Below are 21,377 nucleotides of genomic sequence, written 5' to 3' on the forward strand. Positions count from 1 at the left end.
ATAAAGCTACAGTAATCAGGACAGTGTAGGATTAGCAAAATAATAGACAAAAAGATCAGTGCAACAGAATAGAGAGCCCAGAAACAGACCCCCATAAATTTAATCAGTCTTTGACAAAGGAGCAAAGGCAATACAATGGAGCAAAGATAGTCACTTCAACAAATGCTTCTTGGACAACTGGACATCCACATGCAAAAATATGATTCTGGGCACAAACCTTACACCCTTCACAAAAATTAACTCAAAATGGTTCACAGACCTAAGTGTAAAACACAAAACTATAAAACTCCTAAAAGATAACATAGGAGAAAACCTAGATGACTTTGGGTATTGTGATGTCTTTTTAAAATTTTATTTACGTACTTATTTTTAACTGAAGTATAATTGACCTACAACACTATGTTAGTTCTAGGTGCACAACATAGTAATTCAATATTTCTATACATTACAAAATGATCACCATGATAAGTCTAGTTATCTTCTGTCACCATACAAAGTTAATACAATATTCTTGAGTACATTCCCCATGCTATACATTTCATTCCCATGATTCATTTATTTTGTAACTTGTGATTTAGATATAACACCAGACATCATCTGTGAAAGAGATAATTGATAAGTTGGACTTCATTAAAATTAAAAACAAAAGACAATGCAAGAGACAATGTCAAGAGAATTAGAAAACAAGCCACAAACTGGAGAAAATATTTGCAAAAGATGCACCTGATAAAGGACTGTTATCCAAAATATACAAGGAACCCTTAAAACTCAATAAGAAAATAAACAATCTGATTTTAAAATGGGCCAAAAACCTTAACAGACACTTCAACAAAGAAGATAAACAGATGGCAAATAAGCATATGAAAAGATGTTCCACATCATAAATCATCAGTGAAATGCAAACTAGAACAAAGGTGAGATACCACAACACACCTATTAGAATGGCCAAAATTCAGAACACTGATAACACCAAATGTTGGCAAGGATGTGGAGCAAAAGGAACTCTCATGCATTGCTGGTGGGAATGCAAAATGGTAGAACCTCTTTGGAAGACAGTTTGGCAATTTCTTAGAAAACTAAACAAACTCTTGTTTAACTCTTGTTAAACAAACCATATGATCCAGCAATTGCACTCCTTGGTATTTACCCAAAGGAGTGGGAAACTTACATTCACATTAAAACCTGCACACAGATGTTTTAGCAGCTTTATTCATAATTGCCAACATTGGGAAGCAACCAAGATATCCTTCAGCAGGTGAATTGATAAATAGACTATGGTACATCCAGACAATGGAATATTATTCAGCACTAAAAAGAAATGAGCAATCAAGCCATGAAAAGACATGGAGGAACCTTAAATGCATATTTACTAAGTGAAAGAAGCCAATCTGAAAAGGCTACTTACTGTAGGAAAAGGCAAAACTATGGAGACAAAGATCAGTGGTTGCCAGGTTGATGGTGGGGGTGGGAGAGATAAACAGGCAGAGCACAGAGAATTTTTAGGGCAGTGAAAATATTCTGTATGAGATTATAATGATGGATTATGTTATTATACATTTGGCCAAACCCAGAGAATGTACAACACCAAGACTGAATCCTCAGGTTAATTATGGATTTTGGGTGATTAGATGTGTCAATGTCAGTTCAGCCTTGGTAAAAAAAAATGCACCATTCTGGTGAATGATTTTGATAATGGGGGAGGATATACATGTGTAGAATGGGGGGAATATGGGAAATCTCTGTACCTTCATCTCAATTTTGTTGTAAACCTAAAACTGCTCTTTTAAAGTCTTTTTAAAAAATGAACATCTAAGATGTGTGCATTTTATTCTATGTTAATTTTACCACAATAAAATATATATTTTAAAGTGCTGATAAAGATGATTCCTTTCTGTTAACTGAAATACCAATGTCTGCTAGCAAGGTCACTTTCTTCCTTATATCAAGATATCTGAGAAATCTAACTAGTAATCATAAAGTTGTTAGGTGCACCCATATTCAGAGCAAAGGAAAGTATATGGTCCTGAGGGGTAAATCCAAACTGCAGAAAAGCTGGATAAGCTATCAAGCAACAACAAATGTGTTTGTTTACCATGGAAGATAAATGAAAGAAATAATTGCTATAAAAATGAAGGCTTTGATATCATGGAGCTAATAAATTCACATTACACATACATGAGTGGAATAATGGGGTCCTTAGGAACCTAATAGGAAATTGTTTTATAAGTTTAAATTTTAAATGAGAGAAAGTGAGGTACATGTGGAGTATTTGATTAAGAAAGAGTGATCTAGGATATGGGAATTCTTTTGATAAAAAGCAGGCATTCCAGTATTGCTTTTCACATTTAATACTTTGTTGCCAAAGCCAGAAATAATGTAAGAAGAATAAGCTTGTATTTCAGAATGTCAAGGAAAAAAAGTTATATGTCGTATGGCTCAGTGGTAGACAGAACTATTTTTGTCTTCTTAAAATTTCACATACCTTCTCATTTTCTCATCTCTCCTTTCCTATTTCTCTTTCATCATTCTACTTTTCCTTCTTGTTCTCTTTCATCCTATTCATTTTTTCTCTTTTTCTTCCTTTAGATCAGGTTTTTTAACTCTAGTTTCATGATTGACCTCCTAAGGAGTCATTTTAGGCATTTTTATCCTAATTTTCCCCCCTACCCACTATGAGATCTTAAACCACAGATATCCTGTATATCTGTTTATGTACTGTGGCTCTTTGGAGGGCCACAAACCATTGTAATATCTAAGGTTTTTTGCCCATTGAGAATGCATGCTCCAGATAATAAGCTCTTTGAGGGGAAGGATCATGTTCTGTTTACTACTGTATGTTCTGTGCTTAACATATAATGCTTGGGACACAGTAGGCAATAAATAAATATTTTAGATGAATATTTATTGAATTAAAAGTGAAAATGATCTCTGCTACAAACTTATGGGTCAACTAAACTAAAATTCTTGGATCTTTTTCAGACAGTGCTACATACTACTGACTACTCCACAATACCTCCGCATTCCAAGAATGTCTTCCTGAGACTATATGCTTGTGACTTGATAGAAACTTGGAAAGCATGGAAAGCACTCTAATCACAAAAGCAGTACTTTTGTAGCCAATTCCAAGAGTGGGTTACTTATACAGGAGCTAATTTCATCTATCATAAATGATTTTTCTCCCTAGCTTCAGTTTCAGAAGGTGATCATTTCCTAAATTTTTCTCTAAATTCTGAGGCTATACAGCCTCTTTGGTACTTAAAACCCACTATTCAGGTTTATCAGTTTCAGTTGAGGTCCAAGAATTAGATTAGAGAATGAAAAGAAGGGGAAGACACTGTAGGAGAGGGAGAAAAGAAATAGAGAAGTCATTAAACTTTTCTGTTTCTTAATTGTTTTACATGTAAGAGCTCTTCTAGCTCTAAAATTTTGATCTTGATGATTATGCTCTAAGTGGTTCTCAATAGAAGCATTTCGGCAATCTGTGAAGGTGTCATTAGTTACCTCAAGATTGGGGGGACAGTGCTACCAGCATTTGTGGGTAAGGCCAGGGATGCTAAACATCCTGCAATACCTGGGACTTTGGTCAGATCAGGTCCTTGGAAAAGTAGATGCCAAGACAAATTAGGTGTGCAAGAGATTTATTGGGGGAAAATAACTGTTAAGAAAAAAGGAAAGAGGTAGCAGTAGGCCAGGAGTGCCTTCAGGTTGATGCAGTTCTGCTACCCATGAAACGAGAGAGAGAAGGAAGCAAGGACAGTTAGGAAGAGCCTCAGACTGCCATTCGGCTCTGAGAAGTCTTGGCCAGACCAGTGAGCAGTCTCAGAACAAAGACTGACCATTTGAAGGGTCCCAATTTGGGCAGGCATGGCCTGGCTCTAATACACCTGCTGTGCTCAGTCTTTTTTTTTTTTTTTTTAATTTATTTATTTTATTTTTGGCTGCGTTGGGTCTTCGTTGCCGCACACGGGCTTTCTCTAGTTGCAACGAGCAGGGGCTACTCTTCATTGCGGTGCTCAGGCTTCTCATTGTGGTGGCTTCTCTTTGTTGGAGCGAAAGCTTAGAAGAAGGAGGTTAGTGGGACAAACTACATCCCCATTACTCAGTTGGTCTCAGGGATGTCACTGCTACGCATCTTCTTCCTCCTCCATTATCCAGTTCAAAATCTACTATTCTTTACCTGTCACCTCCACAGGTCTTACTTAGTAGCTTACCTGGGTATGACCCAAATGCTCTCGTAATGAGAACATATATTTACTGGTAATTAGACACTTCTCAGGCTGGGATTGCTGCACATGTCCTTCCACAGTTCCAATTAAGTATCAATAAACTTCCAAATGGATCACATGGAGTCCACATATATTTTTCCTTCCCATTATATGAAAGCAGCCCCTCCTCTTCCTGTTGATCCAGGTCAGTTACTCTTGCCAAGATGGGGACTCCTCTTCTTGCCCGCTGGTACCTGGACACAAAGCGTTCAAAGTGCCCAAACAGTAGCCATAGCTATTAGTTCAATGGAACCCTTGTGTTCCCTGATAAAAATGCACTCCTTTTGGGGACCAAGACTTCTAAACCTGCAAAGCCCAGAGTTTTGGGAACAGGAAGCACAAAGTCTCCCAATGACTCAATGAGGTGTTAAGTGGGGCCACTTCTGCTCCCTCCCCTGGACTCATATATTCTTCCTATTAGGGGCAGTGTCATTCAGAGGTCTCTGATTTGATGTATATACTGCATCCTGAAGGATGGCACTCCATCCTTGTAGAATACTGCCTCTAAACTGGCAGCTTACCTGCACCTTCAGTAGGTTGTCCAGTGCTCTTATCAGGCTGGCAGCTTCTGGATAGTGTAATAGGTGATACAACCAGTAGATGCCTTGGTCATGAGCTCAAACTCAAATCACCTTTACTGTGAAGTGGTTCCCCTTTTCAGATGCTATGTTGAGCTGGATCTCATGCCAGTGGATCTGGCCTTCTGTAAGCTCCTAGATAGTGGTACAGCTGAGGCTGTGCAGGCAAAAAAGGCAAACCCATAACCAGCAGAGGCATTTATCCCTATGAGGGTGAACCAGTGGTCCCTCCAGAATGGAAAGGGCTCAGTATTGTTGACTTGCCACCAAATGGCTGCTTTATCTCCTCAAATAATAGTGCCACATCAGGGACTCCGTGTTGGTCTCTGTTGCTGGCAAGCTAGACCTTCAAAGGCAGAAGTAGCTCAACTTGGCCTTGGTAAGTGGGAATTCATGTTGTTGGGCTCATGTGTAGCTTCTATATCTGCAAACATGGCCATTCCATTCGTGTGCCCACTGTGCCAGTTCTGGGGTAGGCCATGACAACACGTGGCTGACATCAACTGGTAGAATCTTTTCGTCTACTTGGTTGTTTCATTCCTTTTCCATGGTTAATGCTTTCTGGTCAGAATGAATATAAGATACAAAAATCTTCATTCTTAGGCCCACTCTGTTTGACCACATGCCTCTACTCCAGACCTCCCTGCCTCCAATCTAGGCATCTGTATAAAGTCTCACCACCAGTCACTTCCTCTTCCACACAAAGCAGATGACCAGCTACACTGCTTGAAGCTCTGCCCTTTAGGAAGCTTTTCTCTCTCCACTGTCTTTTAGGGACACCACTGAATGTGGTGTAATGTGCTGCCATCCATTTTTCAGCTCCCACCCATATACCAAGCCAACCCATTCATAATCAAGCTTGAGCTTTTTTCTCCTCCCTCAGCTGGTCAAATATGACCCCCTATGTAGCCATATAGCCTGAGCATGGGGTACTGGTACAAGCATAGTGGGTGATATGGGGGTCTGTACTACTAGCTCATGTTGTTTACTCATGCCTTCTGGTCCTATTGGAGTTTGATTTTGAATGCATCATTTCCATATTATGATGAACTGCTGCTGGGCCCATCAACTTTATGACTGGGCATATCTGACAGAACTCAGCTCATGATGGGTACTTCCAGACACATGATAACTTGGTGCCCCATAGTCAAGCTTTCTGGCTCTACTAGGGCCCAGTACCATGCCAGGGGCTGTTTCTTGAAAGGAGTAAAGTCCTCTGCTGCAGATGGCATCGCCTTGCTCTAAAATCCCAGGGGCCTATATTGTGATCTCCCACTGGGACTTGCTGTAAGTTCCACACTGACTGCTGCAGAGCCCATTGCTGTTCCAGGCTGCACAGAACTGTCACCCAGGATATGAGCCAGAGCAATATTCCTAGGTGTGGAATTCGTGCTTCCAGAACCCAAAGAGGCCCATCAGATATTGTGCTTCATTATAGTAGGTGACGCAAGATATAAAAATTTGTCTTTTACTCTGGAGGGGATGTCTCCACATGCCACTGACTACTGGACCTCTAAAAACATTACAGAAGTGGCAGATCACTGAATCGTCTTAAAGTTTATCTCTTACCCTCTGGATGCATGTATCTTACCAAGGCCTCTAGTATACAAGCCACCTCTTGCTCGTCCTACCCATCAGTGTATTATTGGTATAACATGTCAATGTGACATTCTGCAGGATGTCCAGACAGTCCAGATCCCTTCATACTATATTAAAATAGAGGATAGAAGAGTTAACATAGTCCTTGGACAAAACTGGAAATAAATATCTCTTCCACATCAATGTAAACTACTTCTAATCCTTATTTCTGATTGGAATATAAAAGAATGCATTCACCAAATCAATGGCCACATTCCATGTACCTGAGGTCTTATTAATCTGCTCTAGCAATGATAACATGTCCAACACAGCTTGAATTGGGACTACTACTTGGCTAAGCTTGCTGTGGTAGTCTACATTCACTGGGATTCAGAGCGGCACTAAACACCACCATCTCCTCTGGGACACAATATAAGTTTTCATTATCTTAGCTGGGCTGAGGAACAATTTTAAAGGCTTCCAGTTGGTCCTCCTTACTATGGTAGCTCTTATCTAACAGCCTAATGACCCAATACTTCAACTGCTAAGTATGTCTATTGCAATTATATACTCAGGGACCAGGGAAATGACTGGCAGGTGAGTCTGCAGACCCAGTGAATTCTCTGTAGACCAGACTTTAGCTAAGACTCTATTAGCTGCTTCTGTAAGCCCCGGCTCTAACAGGGGGCCATGATGACATTTTGGGTCTCCAGTTACCAAAGTCTACTCAGAACCTAGCTCCAAAGCTCCTTGAAATGACTGGGCATTGCCCTTTCCCCATCATAAATGCCTTAAGTAAATACCCTGGGTCCCTTTGGGGAATGACTGAAGGAATCATTACAATATAGTATACTTTACACAATGCTGCAGAGTCCTTCTCCTAGGGACACAGCCACTTCTTTAGTTAGTGGATTCCAGATCTGAAAATTGGCTCAAATTCAGACACTGAGCAACAAACATATTGTGCCTTTTTATTGAGGTGACAGCCCTTAGCCTCCTGCACCTCCATTCTTTGTTTTTTTGGCTGCGCTGGGTTTCTGTTGTGGCTCACACACTCTTCATTGTGGGCTTTTCTCTAGTTGCAGTGCGTGGGCTTCTCTAGTTCTGGCATGTAGGCCGCAGAGTGCTCAGGCTCAGTAGTTGAGGCACGCAGGCTCTCTCTAGTTGTGGCATGCAGGCTCCAGAGCACACAGGCTCAGTAGTTGTGGCGTGTGGGCTCTCTAGTTGTGGCACACAGGCTCTAGAGCAGGGGTCCCCAACCCTGGACCACGGACTGGTACCAGTCCATGGCCTGTTAGCAACCAGGCTGCACAGCAGGAGGTGAGTGGTGGGCAAGCGAGCGAAGCTTCACCTGTATTTACAGCCGCTCCCCATTGCTCACATTACTGCCTGAGCTGCGCCTCCTGTCAGATCAGCGGCAGCATTATATTCTCATAGGAGCATGAACCCTACTGTGAACTGTGCATGTGAGGGATCTAGGTTGTGTGCTCCTTATGAGAATCTAATGCCTGATGATCTGAGGTGGAGCTGAGGTGGTGATGCTAGCACTGGGGAGTGGCTGCAAATACAGATTATCATTATTAGAGAGGTTTGACTGCACAGAGACCATAATAGATCAATTGCTTGCAGACTCGTATCAAAACCCTATCAGTGAGTGGCAAGTGAAAACAAGCTCAGGGCTCCCACTGATTCTGCATTATGGTGAGTTGTATAATTATTTCATTATATATTACAATGTAATAATAATAGAAATAAAGTACACAATAAATGTAATGTGCTTGAATCATCCCCAAACCATCCCCCCCGACCCCTGGTCCGTGGAAAAATTGTCTTCCACGAAACTGGTCCCTGGTGCCAAAAAGGTTGGGCACTGCTGCTCTAGAGCATGCGGGCTCAGTAGTTGAGGTGCACGGGCTCTCTAGTTGTGGCATGTGGGCTCTCTAGTTGTGGTGCAGGCTCTCTAGTTGCCCCCCAGCATGTGGCATATTAGTTCTCTGACCAGCGATCAAACCCACGTCCCCTGCATTGGAAGGTGGATTCTCAACCACTGGACCACCAGGGAAGTCCCTCCTGCACCTCCATTCTTGCTTTCTTCTGGCCAAAGAGGACAATTTAAGCATCATAATGAATTATGACGGAAGTGAATTAAAAATATCAAATATATTAAAATCCATAAGTACATAATGATATTCAAAAGTAAAAACTGAGTATAAATTCATTTGAAGACTAGTTTATAAAGTAAAGGAGTTAAATTGAGCACCTATATTCCCCTTCCTGTCCAAATTGTATTTCCTATACAAATATTTGAAGAGAAAGTTTTAATTTCAAGTAATAAATGCAAAAAAAATTATAAAAATTAGAATATTACCATTTTGCATCTCTTAGTGAAATAATGAACAGAGGCCATGATCAAGTGGCTGCTAAGACCATTAGGTAAAAGGCTGCTGGTAAACACTGATACAGAATAGTTCATGCTGTCAGCATTTGAACCCACTAATCAACCTTTACATCAGAAAAACAGCCAGATATTGAAGCGCTTTCTGGTGTGATACAATGAGAAGGGCATAGCACCACCTGTGAAATACCCCTGACAAAAAAATAAAACTTGACTATGATCAAGCCTCTAGATCTAACAGCTAGATTTCAGTAAATACAAAGGTAAAGAGAACATGACAAAACAACCTAGGGACACAATCAGCAAAATCCTGAACATGGGAAACTCTGTGGCAAATGATCCAGTTCTTTAACAAATAAATGGCAGGAAATAAAAAAAGAGAAAAATCATCATAGATTAAGAGAGTTTTAAGAGACATATCAACTTAGGGCAGTGTTTGAACTGATTCAAACGAATCAAGTATAAAAAGACATATATGAAAATCTGAGAAAATGTAAAACTCTCAATATTTGCTGATATTCAGGAATTATAACTTGTTAGCTGACATAGTAGTATGTGATTATGTGTTTTTTAAGTAAAATATTTATGAATGAAATAATATATCTGAGTGTTATCTGGGCTTTGCCTTCAATAATCTGAGAAGGTGGGGAATGTTATGTAGATCAGTGGTTCTCAAACTTTAGTGGACCTACAAATCAGCTGGAGAGATTGTTAAAACACAAATTCCTGGGCCCTACCTCAGAGATTCTGGTTCAGTGGTCTGAGGTAACGCTAATGAATTTGATGAAAACGATTGGCCATTTATAACTGATCACTGTTGAAGCTGGGTTCTGATAAGTACGTAGTTCATTATACTTTAATATGATTCTGAACACAATTTCAGTTGTGTGTATGGTGAGTGGGGGAAGGAGTTCCCACACCACCGAGCAATTCTCCAGACATTAGCTGGGTGGCCTACAATTCAACTCAATTCTGACACAGCCTACCCAGAGACAGCATCAGATTCCACAGGTTAAGGGCTCAGTTCCACAGACTGAGCAAACGCCCTTCCTTCAGAGGCCAATCACAAGCCCAGGTTACCACCTGTACTTCTGACTGACTGGCTATAGATTGGAGGTTCCCGTTACCCCTTCATCAGGTTAGATTAATTTGCTAGAGAGGCTCACAGAACTCAGAGAAACATTTTACTTACTAGATTATCGGTTTATTATAAAAGGATGTAGCTTAAGAACAGCCAGATGGAAGAGGTGCATGGGGCAAGGTTTGAGGAAAGGTCACGGAACTTCCATGCCCTCTCAGAGTGCACCACTCTCCCCAAATTTCTCTGTGTTCACCAACCCAGAATCTCTCTGAACCCCATCCTTTTGGGTTTTTATGGAGGCTGCATTACATAGGCGCGACTAATCATTGGCCATTGGCAACAGGTTCAACCTCCAGCCCCTCTGTCCTACTCGGAGGTAGGGGGAGGGGCAGGACTGAAAGTTCCAACCCTCTAATCACCTGTAGCTCCTCTGGTGACCAGCCCCCATCCGTAGGTACTTTCCCAAAGTTACCTCATTAACATAACAAAAGACACCTTTGCTGCTCTCTTAAGAAATTCCAAGCGTTTTAGGAGTTCTATGCCAGAAATGGGATGAAGACCAAATATGTTTCTTGTTGTAAATCACAATATCACAATTCTATTCTCTCTACTTCAGCATGTTTGAAATTTCATAATAAAAATTTTTTATAAAATTCATACGCCAACACCTGACAACTTCATTATACCTGCTAATTTTTTCCCAAGCACTTACATATTTTAATATGATTTTTATTATAAATTAACCTCATTTTATTTATCCTTTATAATACAGTTAGGGCATTAAATTGATTTTTTTAATGATGTATGTAGGCAGATTGCACTATATATGTGTTTCATTTGAAGATGGTTACAAATATTTATTATAAAATGGGAATATTGAGTCCAATAAGGGTGACAGCTGCTAATCTAAGACAGTCTGTGGAGAAATGAAGGCTATGGAGAAGAGCAAGCCCTAGCAGCTGAATGGGCAGCTTCAATGGTAACCAAAGCAGATACCTCACCAGACCTGCCAGGATTTCTACTTTCCTAAAAAAGAGGCTTAACAATTCAAAGTATCTTGAGTCCTCCCAGGACATTTTCTTGTTCACCATTTGGGATTTCCTAACTATTCAAGATGGGAAAATCATTCTGAAGACAAACTGATTTTTCTCCAAAGAGCAGCAGGCTAGTTATTAACACTCCAGAAACTTGTCAGAGAGCTTCATTTTCAATAGACGACTACCCAGCACCAGACAAGAAACAGCTGAGAACTGTTTGGGACAGATAGTCAAAGGCAGTGCCTGCACTTTGGAATCATCAAGGGAACTTAAAAAAATACTGATATCTGGGTCCCACCCTTCTGACTTAACTGATCAAGAGTAACTAGGCATTGGAAATTTTAAGCTACTCAGGTGATTCTAACGTGCAACCAAGACTGAGAACCATTGCTAGAAGACTGAAGCAGTGGTTCTCAAAATTTAGAGGGAATCCGAATCACCTGGAGGGGGGCCCAATCTGTATTTCTGAACAAGTTCCCAGGTGATACTGAGGCTGCTGGTTTGGAGACCACATTTTGAGAACATAAAGCACTCTGCTGCACACCCTAAGGACAAAGGCTGTCTCAAGGAAAAGCACTTGTGCAGCTGAGTGCTGAACTTGACACTCTTTTATAGAACACCATTTTTATTTGAAAGAATGCTGACAAAAGTTGTTCAGACTTGGGTATCTGGGAGACATTTTCTCAAAAAGTGTGCCAGTCACTTCAAGGAAAATAAGTGATGCTATTTGTTGCCAATGACAAAATTTGAACTTGCAAGTGGAAACTAGAAATTTGGAAAACTTGCATCCACCATCATGAGCTTGACCACATACCAGTACTTAAAAGATTTCTGTGGTAAGGTTGGTAGTGAGATTAGTGAATGTGATTTTTTTTTTGATATTAGATAATGAAATGTGTTAATATTTGGGAAATCTGCATAACTCAGTGAAGCAGTATTTTCTGAACGAACGGTGCATAATGTTACCAAATCATGTATGGGTGACAGAGTCATTCAAAGAACAAGTTAGACCAACTGAGTTTAATGTCACATAATATGATATAGTTTTAGATTCCACATTGCAACTAACCTTTAAAAACTAGTACCTATGGAGGTCTGGTATAGTACAAAGAATATCCACAGTTATCTGAAAAGGCCATTAAAATAGGGCCCCTTTTCCAACTACAGTTCTGTGTGGGGCTAGATTTTCTTCATATACTTAACCCTCCGGGGGCAGAAAACGTTTCCCTTTGTCCATTCTATGTTCTTTGGCTGGCCTAATATTAAATTGACGTAAGACTGATTAGCAGGAGAAAACTTTAATTTTGTACGTACGGGAGCCCACAAAGACATGAGAGACTCTCCAGCTGTCAGGTAATTAATGCTTACATACCATCCTGAGCTAAGGAGAAGAGGATAGGGGTGTGAGGCCTCAAAGGGAAGGAAGATAATTCACAGGAAGATGAGAAGAGCAGATCTTTGGTGAACAAATGTTTGCCAAGCCATGCAGATAAGTCTTTAGGATATAAAAAGTTATTTTTGGTAACAGTGCTCTTCTTGGTACAAGTTCCCTATCTAAATTGTTTTAGGCAGTTCAAGGGGAGGTAAAAAGCTCTTCCTGAGTCCACTGGGCCTTGATTGTCTTCAGTTCTTAATAATTCACATGCCTGCCCTGAACCCCCAAAAACCAAAAGCAGAATATCACAACAGACTGAATGCAGAATCAGATATGAGAAACCAGTTGTCTTCTATTAAACCAGACATTAAAGAGATTTGAAAAAAATTTGTGAAATGTCACTCTTCTCACTTTTTTTTGTTTTGGCAAATGTTTAATTTTCATAAAGTTTTCTTTAGGTTACATGCAGTAACTTATTGTTATTTTAAAGTAAATTAGTAGGGAATTCCCAGGTGGTCCAATGGTTAGGACTCTGCGCTCTTGCTGCCGGGACCCGGGGTTCAATCCCTGGTCAGGGAACTAAAATCTCATAAGCTGCATGGTGTGGCCAGAAATAAATTAATTAATAAATATTTTTGTAAATTCTGTTTTAATTTCTAATAATGTAAATATTGCCAGATATAGGCCATATAAACATAAGTTCATTGAAGTCCTCAATAATTTTTAAAAGCATAAGGGAATCCTAAGACCAAAAATGGAACTGCTGTTCTAGAGTTACAGGAGTATTCTATTTCTTGACTCAATTGCAGCTACATGGATATTTGTTTTACAGTTATTTCTTAAAATATGTATACAAATTTTATGTACTTTTGTGAATGTTGTATTTCACAATTTTTTTTTTTTAGTTGCAAGTAAGGAATTTGCCTCTTAGTTTACTAGAAAAAGCAGGGTTCTGGAAGTAAAAGATTTATGATTCAAGTTCTCCATCTGTGTTAACCTGTTGTATGGTTTGGGGACCAAGAAAAAAAAACAGAATGCTGTAACACCACCTTCTGTAAAGCATGAAAGTGCTTTATGAACTGTAAAGTGGTATGCAAATATTGGTTACTATTATTATCGCAGAGTAGCAACATATATATCAGTTTAAAAGTTTCTCTCTTCTAATCAACCTGCCTGTGGCCTTTAAGCAGACTTTTGAGAATTCCTTAAACCATCATGTTTTCCATTTTTATTTGACTTCCAAAATACTTGGAGTTAAGTTTGTTGCACAGTGTTAACAACGCTATTGTAGGTTTGTTACGGATTACTTCTCCTCCAAATAGTATTTAATCTTCTTGATTTACCTTTTTAAAACTGCCTAACTTATATATATCTTAATATTGTCAACGACCTCAAATACTTTATGGAAAAAAGAGGAAGAGAGTAAATCTTACATAAATTATAAAGGATACTGACAGTATGAGAGAGAAGATGGCCCTCGCATGTCCTCTTTCCAAAGGTTGTGAGGCAACATTTGTGGCAGTCTCGTTTCCCTCTTTCTGTAGCACATCACCCTCACATAAATAAATAAAGCACAGGACTTTCATTTCCAGGCAGTTGTCATAGCAACTTTTGACTATCCACAGCAGAAGGAATTCTCACATCTTAAGCCCTGATTCCAGAAGAGCTAAGACACAAAGACTAAAAGGAACATTAAAGAATGATTGCAAGATGTAATGAAACTGGATATCTGTTATTCAGAACTTTTCCACTAAATGTATGTACTTTTTCCCCCTGACATATATTCCGCCTTATAGGTTTCAGAACTCAACAGCAATAAATGGAATAGCTACCATTTATCACTCATTACATGCCAGATACATAGAACATTACATACATTGCTTTCTTTTTTAATACTTCCAACAACACTATAAGTGTGGTACTATTTTTGTCCACATTTTACTTTATGAGGAAACTGAGTTAGATAGATAGATGAAGCAACTGACTCGAAGCCACACAAGTAAGTGTTCAGCCTTTCAGCCTTCAACATAGTTGACCACTTCTTAAAACATTCTCAAGTTTTCTGGATTTCCTCCTGCTTTACTGACCAGACACTTTGCTAGCTCCTTTGTTTCTGCCTGATCTTTAAATGTTGGCTTGCCCATGACTTAGACCTGAGCACTCTTCTCTACCCAGATGATCTCTTCTAGTCCTGTAGCTTTAAATGCCTTTTATGTGTTGATAATTCCCAAATGTGTATCTCCCACCCCAGATATCAATATGCATTTCAGACTCATGTATGCAACTGCCTGTTTGACACGGGTTTCTAATAGGTATTTCAAAGATAATAAATCTTAAACAGCTCCTGTCCTTCAGTCTTCCCTGCCTCAGCAAATGACAACATTGTCTAACCCAGACACTCAAGCCAAAATCCCGGAGTCATCCTTGATTTCTCCCCTTTACTCACACCCCACTGCTAATGTATAAACAAGTTATGTCAGATTTATACCCAAAATCTATCTTAAATCCACCTCTTTTCAACTCCATTGCCATCACTCTTGCCAGCATTAAAGCCTTCAATGGTTTCCCATTGCTCTTGGAATATGACTTGAGCTCCTGACTATAGCCTAGAAGACCCTGCATGGTCTAGCTCCTCCTTCCTGCCCCAGTCTCCTATAGTTGTCCCCCACCATCACTCTTCTTTAGTCACAATATCCGCCTTTCCTTCCCTCAAACACATCAAGTTCTTTTTGCCTCCGGGATTTTGTAGTATAAACAATATGAACTGTCTCAAACTTCCCTCAGCTCATCTTCCAGGCTGGCTCTTTTTCATCCTTCACGTTTTAGCTCAAATATCTTCTTAGGGATTACCTTATCTAAAATTGGCTTCCTGTCGGAGCTTTCAACCACTCACATCATTTTTATTAAAAGCACTTACCAGTATCAGAAATCTTTACTATCTTCGCCCCTCTCATTTATGTAAGCTCCATGGGGTCCGGGACCCCTACTGTCTTTTTCACTTCTACGTTCTCAAAGCTTAGGAGCATATAGGATGTGCTCAGTAAACACTCACTGATGGAGAAAAGGAAGGAAAAAAAAAATTCAATGCCAGGTTCCCATCCCAGGATTATTTTACTCTAAAACTGCTTTTAACTACTGCTCTATTTTTATTTATTCATTTATTATTTTTATTTCCTTTTTTAAACTGAGATATAATTGACATACAATATCATGTTACTTTGAGGTGTATATCATAGTGATTTGATATTTATATGCATTTCAAAATGGTCACCATGGTAAGTCTAGTTACCATCTGTCACCATACAAAGTTGTTACAATACTATTGACTATATTCCCTATGCTGTACATTACATCCCCATGACTTATTTATTTTATACTTGGAAGTCTGTACCTCTTAATCCCTTCATCTATTTTACCCTCCACCGCAAGCTCTGTTCTCTGTATCTATGAGTCTGTGCCTGTTTTGTTTTTTCATTTATTTTGTTTTTTAGATTCCACATATAAATGAAATCATATGGTAATTGCCTTTGTCTGACTTATTTCACTTAGCATAATATCCTCTAAGTCCATTCATGTTGTTGTAAATGGCAAGATTTCTTTCTTTTTCATGGCTGAGTAATATTCCACTAGATAGATAGATAGATAGATAGATAGATAGATAGATAGATAGATAGATAGATAGGTAGATATAGATAGGTAGATAGATATGTATCTCACATCTTCTTTATCCATTCATCTATTGATGGAAACTTAGGTTGCTTCCATATCTTAGCTATTGTAAATAGAGCTGCAATGAACATAGCGATGCATGTATCTATTCAACTTAGCGTTTTCGTTTTCTTCAGATAAATACCCAAAAGTGGAATTGCTGGATCATATGGTAATGCTATTTTTAATTTTTTGAGGAACTTCCAAAATATTTTCCATAGTGGCCATACCAAGTTATATTCCCATCAACAGTGCACAACAGTTCCCTTTTCTCCACATCCTTAACAACAGTTATTTGTGGTCATTTTGATATTTGCCATTCTGACATGTGTGAGGTGATATCTTATTGTGAGTTCTATTTCCCTGATAATTAGTGATGTTGAGCATCTTTCCATGTGTCTGTTGGCCATTTGTATGTCTTTTTTGGAAAAATGTCTTTTCAGGTCCTCTGCCAATTTTTTAATCAAGTTGTTTGTCTTTTTGATATCAAGTTGTATAAGATCTTTATATATTTTGGATATTAACCCCTTATCAGATAATTTACTAACATCTCCCATCCAGTAGGTTGTCTTTTCGTTTTATTGATAATTTCCTTCACTGTGCAAAAAGCTTTTTAGTTTGATGTATTTAGTCCCATTTGTTTATTTTTGCTTTTGTTTCCCTTGCCTGAGGAGACAGGCCCAAAAATATATCACTAAGACTGATGCTAAGAGTGTACTGCCCATGTTTTCTTCTAGGAGTTTTATGGTTTCGGTCTTACATTCAAGTCTTTAATCCATTTTAAAATTTATTTTTATATATGGTGTAAGATAGTGGTCTGGTTTCATTCATTTGCATGTGGCTGTCCAGTTTTCCCAACACCATTTATTAAAAAAACTGTCATTTTTCCACTGTATATTCTTGCCTCCTTTGTATTAGATTAATTGACCCTATATGTGTGGGTTAATTTCTGAGGTCTTTATTCTATTTCATTGATCTATGTGTCTGTTTTCATGCCAGTACCAAACTGTTTTGATTACTATAACTTTGTAGTATAGTCTGAAATCAGGGGGTGTGACACCTCAAGCTTTGTTCTTTTTTCTCAAGATTGTTTTAGCTATTCAGGGTCTTTTGTAGTTCGATACAAATTTCAGGATTGTTTGTTCTATTTCTGTGAAAAATGCCATTGGTATTTTGATAGGGATTGCATTGAACTTTTAGACTGCTTTTAGATAGTTTGACAATATTAATTCTTTCAATCCACAAGTGTGATATATATTTCCATTTATTTGTGTCATATTCAATTTCTTTCACCAATGTCTTAGAGTTTTCAGAGTTCAGGTCTTTCACCTTCTTGGTTAAATTTATTCCTAAGTATTTTTTTTTGATGCAATTGTAAATGGGATTGTTTTCTCAAATTCTCTTTCTGATAGCTCACTATTAGTGTGTGGAAACACAACTGATTTCTGTATATTAATTTTGTATCCTACAACTTTGCTGAATTCATTTATTAGTTCTAACAGTTTTTTGGTGGAGTCTTTATATATATTATCATGTTATCTACAAATATTGACTGTTTTACTTTTTCCTTTCCAATTTGAATTCTTTTTACTTCTTTTTCTTGCTTAATTGCTGTGGCTAGGACTTCCAATAGTATGTGGAATAAAAGTGGTCATAGTGGGCATCCTTGTCTTGTTCCTGATCTTAGAGGAAAAGCTTTCAGCTTTTCACTGTTGAGTATGATGTTAGCCGTGGGTATGTTATTTATGGCTTTCATTATGTTGAGGTACATTCCCTCGATACCCACTTTGTTGAGAATTTTTATCATAAATCGCTGTTGAATTTTGTCAAATGTATTTTCTGCATCTATTGAGATGATCATACAATTTTTATTCTTTGTTTTGTTAATGTAGGATATCATGTTGATTGATTTACAGATGCTGAACCATCCTTGCATCCCTGGAATAAATCCCACTTGATCATGGTGTATGATCCTTTTAATGAATTGCTGAATTCAGTTTGCTAATATTTCATTGAGGATTTTCCTTCCTACTTTAGCTTTTCAAGATGATTTCCAGTTATATTATTTTGCACCAACTCAGGACTAATGCCTGGGGGCTTCCCTGGTGGCACAGTGGTTAAGAATCCGCCTGCCAATGCAGGAGACAAGGGTTTGAGCCCTGGTCTGGGAAGATCCCACATGCCGCGGAGCAACTAAACCCATGTGCCACAGCTACTGAGCCTGTGCTCTAGAGCCCATGAGCCACAACTACTGAGCCCATGCACCACAACTACTGAAACCCGCGTGCCTAGAGCCCGTGCTCCGCAACAAGAGAAGCCACCACAATGAGAAGCCCGCGCACCACAACGAAGAGTAGCCCCCGCTCGCCGCAACTGAAAGAAAGCTTGCGTGCAGCAATGAGGACGCAATGCAACAATAAATAAAAATAAATAAACGAATGAATGAATGAATGACTAATGCCTGAATCCCCCAAGACCCTAAGTTTGAGATGAGAGTGAAAGAAGATGGGCTGTGACAGAATGGAATTGGAAGAGCTCCCAAAGAACTGCAAACCTACCTTATCCTACTATAAATTCTTTTAGCTTTGTGGGGGAGGAAAAAAAGATAGAGGACACTATGGCACAGTTTTTAATCCCTCAGAAATGAGGGTTGAATTCCTTGAAACAAGAAAACACAGTCTGCAGCACATCCTTCCCCACCAAATGCCCAAGGTGTTTAGGAAGTTGTTTATAAGCAAAGAACATTATTCCAAAATGTTAACTTTGGGGATAGAATTGACAATTATACCAGATTACTGCCTCTCATTTTCATTCATTAATTACTGACACCAAAATTATATCTAAATAACCCTTGAAGAAGAAAGACAGAAGGAAGGCACAGGATATCAAAACCTGAAGCATTAGGAGGCTAAGGACAGCCTGAGGAAATTACTGGATGTACGGGAAGAAAAATATCCTTTTCCTCTATGCTTCCAAGTTCTAGGCTGGGGACTCTGTAACAAAAGACAAGTTAACAAGAGAAAAGCATACAAATTTAGTTAATATAAGTTTTACACAGCATGGGAGGCTTCATAAGGAAGTGAAGACCTGACGTAGTGGTTAAACCTGAGTATTTTTATGGTAGGTTTGATGAAGTGTGGAAAGTCATGAAAAAATGTGATAGGACAAAGTGTGACTGCAAAGCATAGTAAACTGGTGGTGACTTAGCAAGACCTGTTCATTCAGATTCTTCTCTGTGTCCTTTGTCTTCAGAGATAAGGATGCTCCTTTTCTCCAAGTTTAGGGAGGGCACCTCTCATATGAGGGGTTTATGACCTGCTTCAGTGGAAGGTCAGAAAATTCTTCCTGCACAGGCCATTTCTCAAATTCCTTCAACATGCTAAGGCGCCATATTTTATGTTAGGGCGTTCTCAACCGTGTCGTGAATGTTTCTCACAGCTGATCCCTCTGTACTAACTCAAAATTGATTGTAAAGTCCAGCTAGTTCCTAGGGAAAGGAATAGGAAAAATGATGCAAGGATATTCTTCCACGCAGAATATAATTTCAATTTATACAAGTTTCTGAAGAGTTTAAATCTCAAATATCTCACTCTACTTCTGGCATCAAAAAGAAGCATGCCAAGGCCTGAGAGATAAATTGTTATAATTTGCATGTTAGTTGGCTTTCAATAAGCTTGGCTCCTGAGCCTTTTAAATGTCAAGGATTTTAGCATTAAAACACTTAGCTTTCAACACTTTAGAAGCTCTCAGTGCTAATGTTTTTGTTTTGTATTTTAACTAACAATTCTCTGGCTGAAGTTGTTTGTCTTCAAAACACTTAAATTCCTAATACATAAAAAACTTGCAGGCAGTTTGAAGAGTTTGGGCCATAGTGATAGACTGAAAATGAATTTTACTCTTGACCTTGATATTGACTTTGCTGTGACTGTACAAAAATCATTTATCTTCCTGCAGTTTCAGTTTTTAAATTATTAAACATTAAAAACTATATGGATATTATTTTGAGATCATTGGAGAAAATGGATGAGTCTAGGTTATTTGAGGTATACTCATATCTAATCCAATTATATAAATGCTATTTTAAAATATCTTTCTGATTCTGTGCTATATAAGTTTCATACAATGAAAACAAAATTTAATTTGATAGTTTGTCAAAATCTAATATCTCCAGTTTCCTTTCAATTAGGGTGAAAGAGCCATACTAAAATTGAAATAATAGAATTTCCAGACTTAATTTTGTCTTTTCTTGTGCTGCACAGAACCATACCTCTTTACTCTGTCTGAAAAGTTTCCATTAGTCAAGGCTCCACTCTCATACCCCTGACCTTGGATCTACAAACACCACAATTTTATATGAAAAGACATATTACATAAGAAAAAATACAAACATCAAAAAACATGAAAATTCTAGTAAACAAAGAATGCAAACTAAAATTAGATAATTTTTTCACCTAGCCATCTGGCAAATATTAAAATTAAAATTGGCAAATATTAAAACATAGTTTTCATTATGGGCTAAGGTGTAAGGAAACAAGATTTTCATAGAATGCTAGTGGGTGTATATATTGGTAAGTCCTTTTTGAGGAGCAATTTGGTAATACCTATCACAAGTTTCTAATTGTACTTTGATCAGCATGGTAGTAGACAAAGATACAAAAATAAATATCAAGTGTCAGTGGGAATGTAAAGTCATTGGAACACTTTTACACTGCTGGTGGGAATGTAAGCTGGCACGTCCACTTCTGAAAACAGTTTGATGTTATCTGATGAGGCTGAAGATGTGCATATCTTATGACCCAGCAGTTCCACTCCTGGGCATGTAGTCAAGAGAAACTCTTGTTCATATCCACACTGTTTGTAAGACCAAGGAAACAGAAACAATCCCAACTGTCAACCAACAGTGCAATAGATAAATAAACACAGCAGTGAAAATGGATGCTCTCAAGAACACTGTATCCTATAGGAAATAGTAAGTGTGAGGAAATAGTAAGTCACAGAATAATGTATACAGGATGATTCCAATTGTATAAAGCTCAAAAGCATGCAAAAACTAATTCATACGTAGTTTAGAGAAACAAATATATGTGGCAAAACTAAAAACAAGGTAATGACGAGCGTAAATTCAGGATAGTGGTTACCTCTGAGGGAGAGGAAGGAGCACAAGCTGGAGAGAGGCACACAAGAGACTCTAAAGGTAACAAAAATATTGAGTTTTTTCCCTTAAACTTGATGATGAGTTATGGGTGTTTGGTGAGAAATATGCTTCTTTTTACTTCATAAATATTTTTTTCTCTAGTCAATGGTTAATAAAAACAATTTAAAAACTTAAACTAATTGTTAGTCAACATGAATACAATGAT

General features: G+C 38.4%; 1 protein-coding gene across 2 annotated transcripts in view; it reads right to left on the bottom strand.

Annotated features, from left to right (window-relative positions):
* Window positions 1-21,377, bottom strand: part of TMCC3 (transmembrane and coiled-coil domain family 3) — a 396,600-nt gene that overhangs the window by 37,121 nt on the left and 338,102 nt on the right. Inside the window, exon 6 of one of the 2 annotated variants that reach the window (XM_082350450.1) lies at window positions 1,117-19,504. The exons of the other annotated variant lie outside the window; for it this stretch is intronic. Coding sequence (XP_082206576.1) covers window positions 19,475-19,504 — 30 coding nt within the window. The 3' untranslated portion in view covers window positions 1,117-19,474. Of the gene's footprint in view, window positions 1-1,116; window positions 19,505-21,377 lie in introns of those variants that run through there. 2 annotated transcript variants of the gene reach the window in all.

Source organism: Balaenoptera borealis (genome assembly GCF_965194805.1).
Source record: "Balaenoptera borealis genome assembly, chromosome: 13".
Lineage (NCBI taxonomy): Eukaryota > Metazoa > Chordata > Mammalia > Artiodactyla > Balaenopteridae > Balaenoptera > Balaenoptera borealis.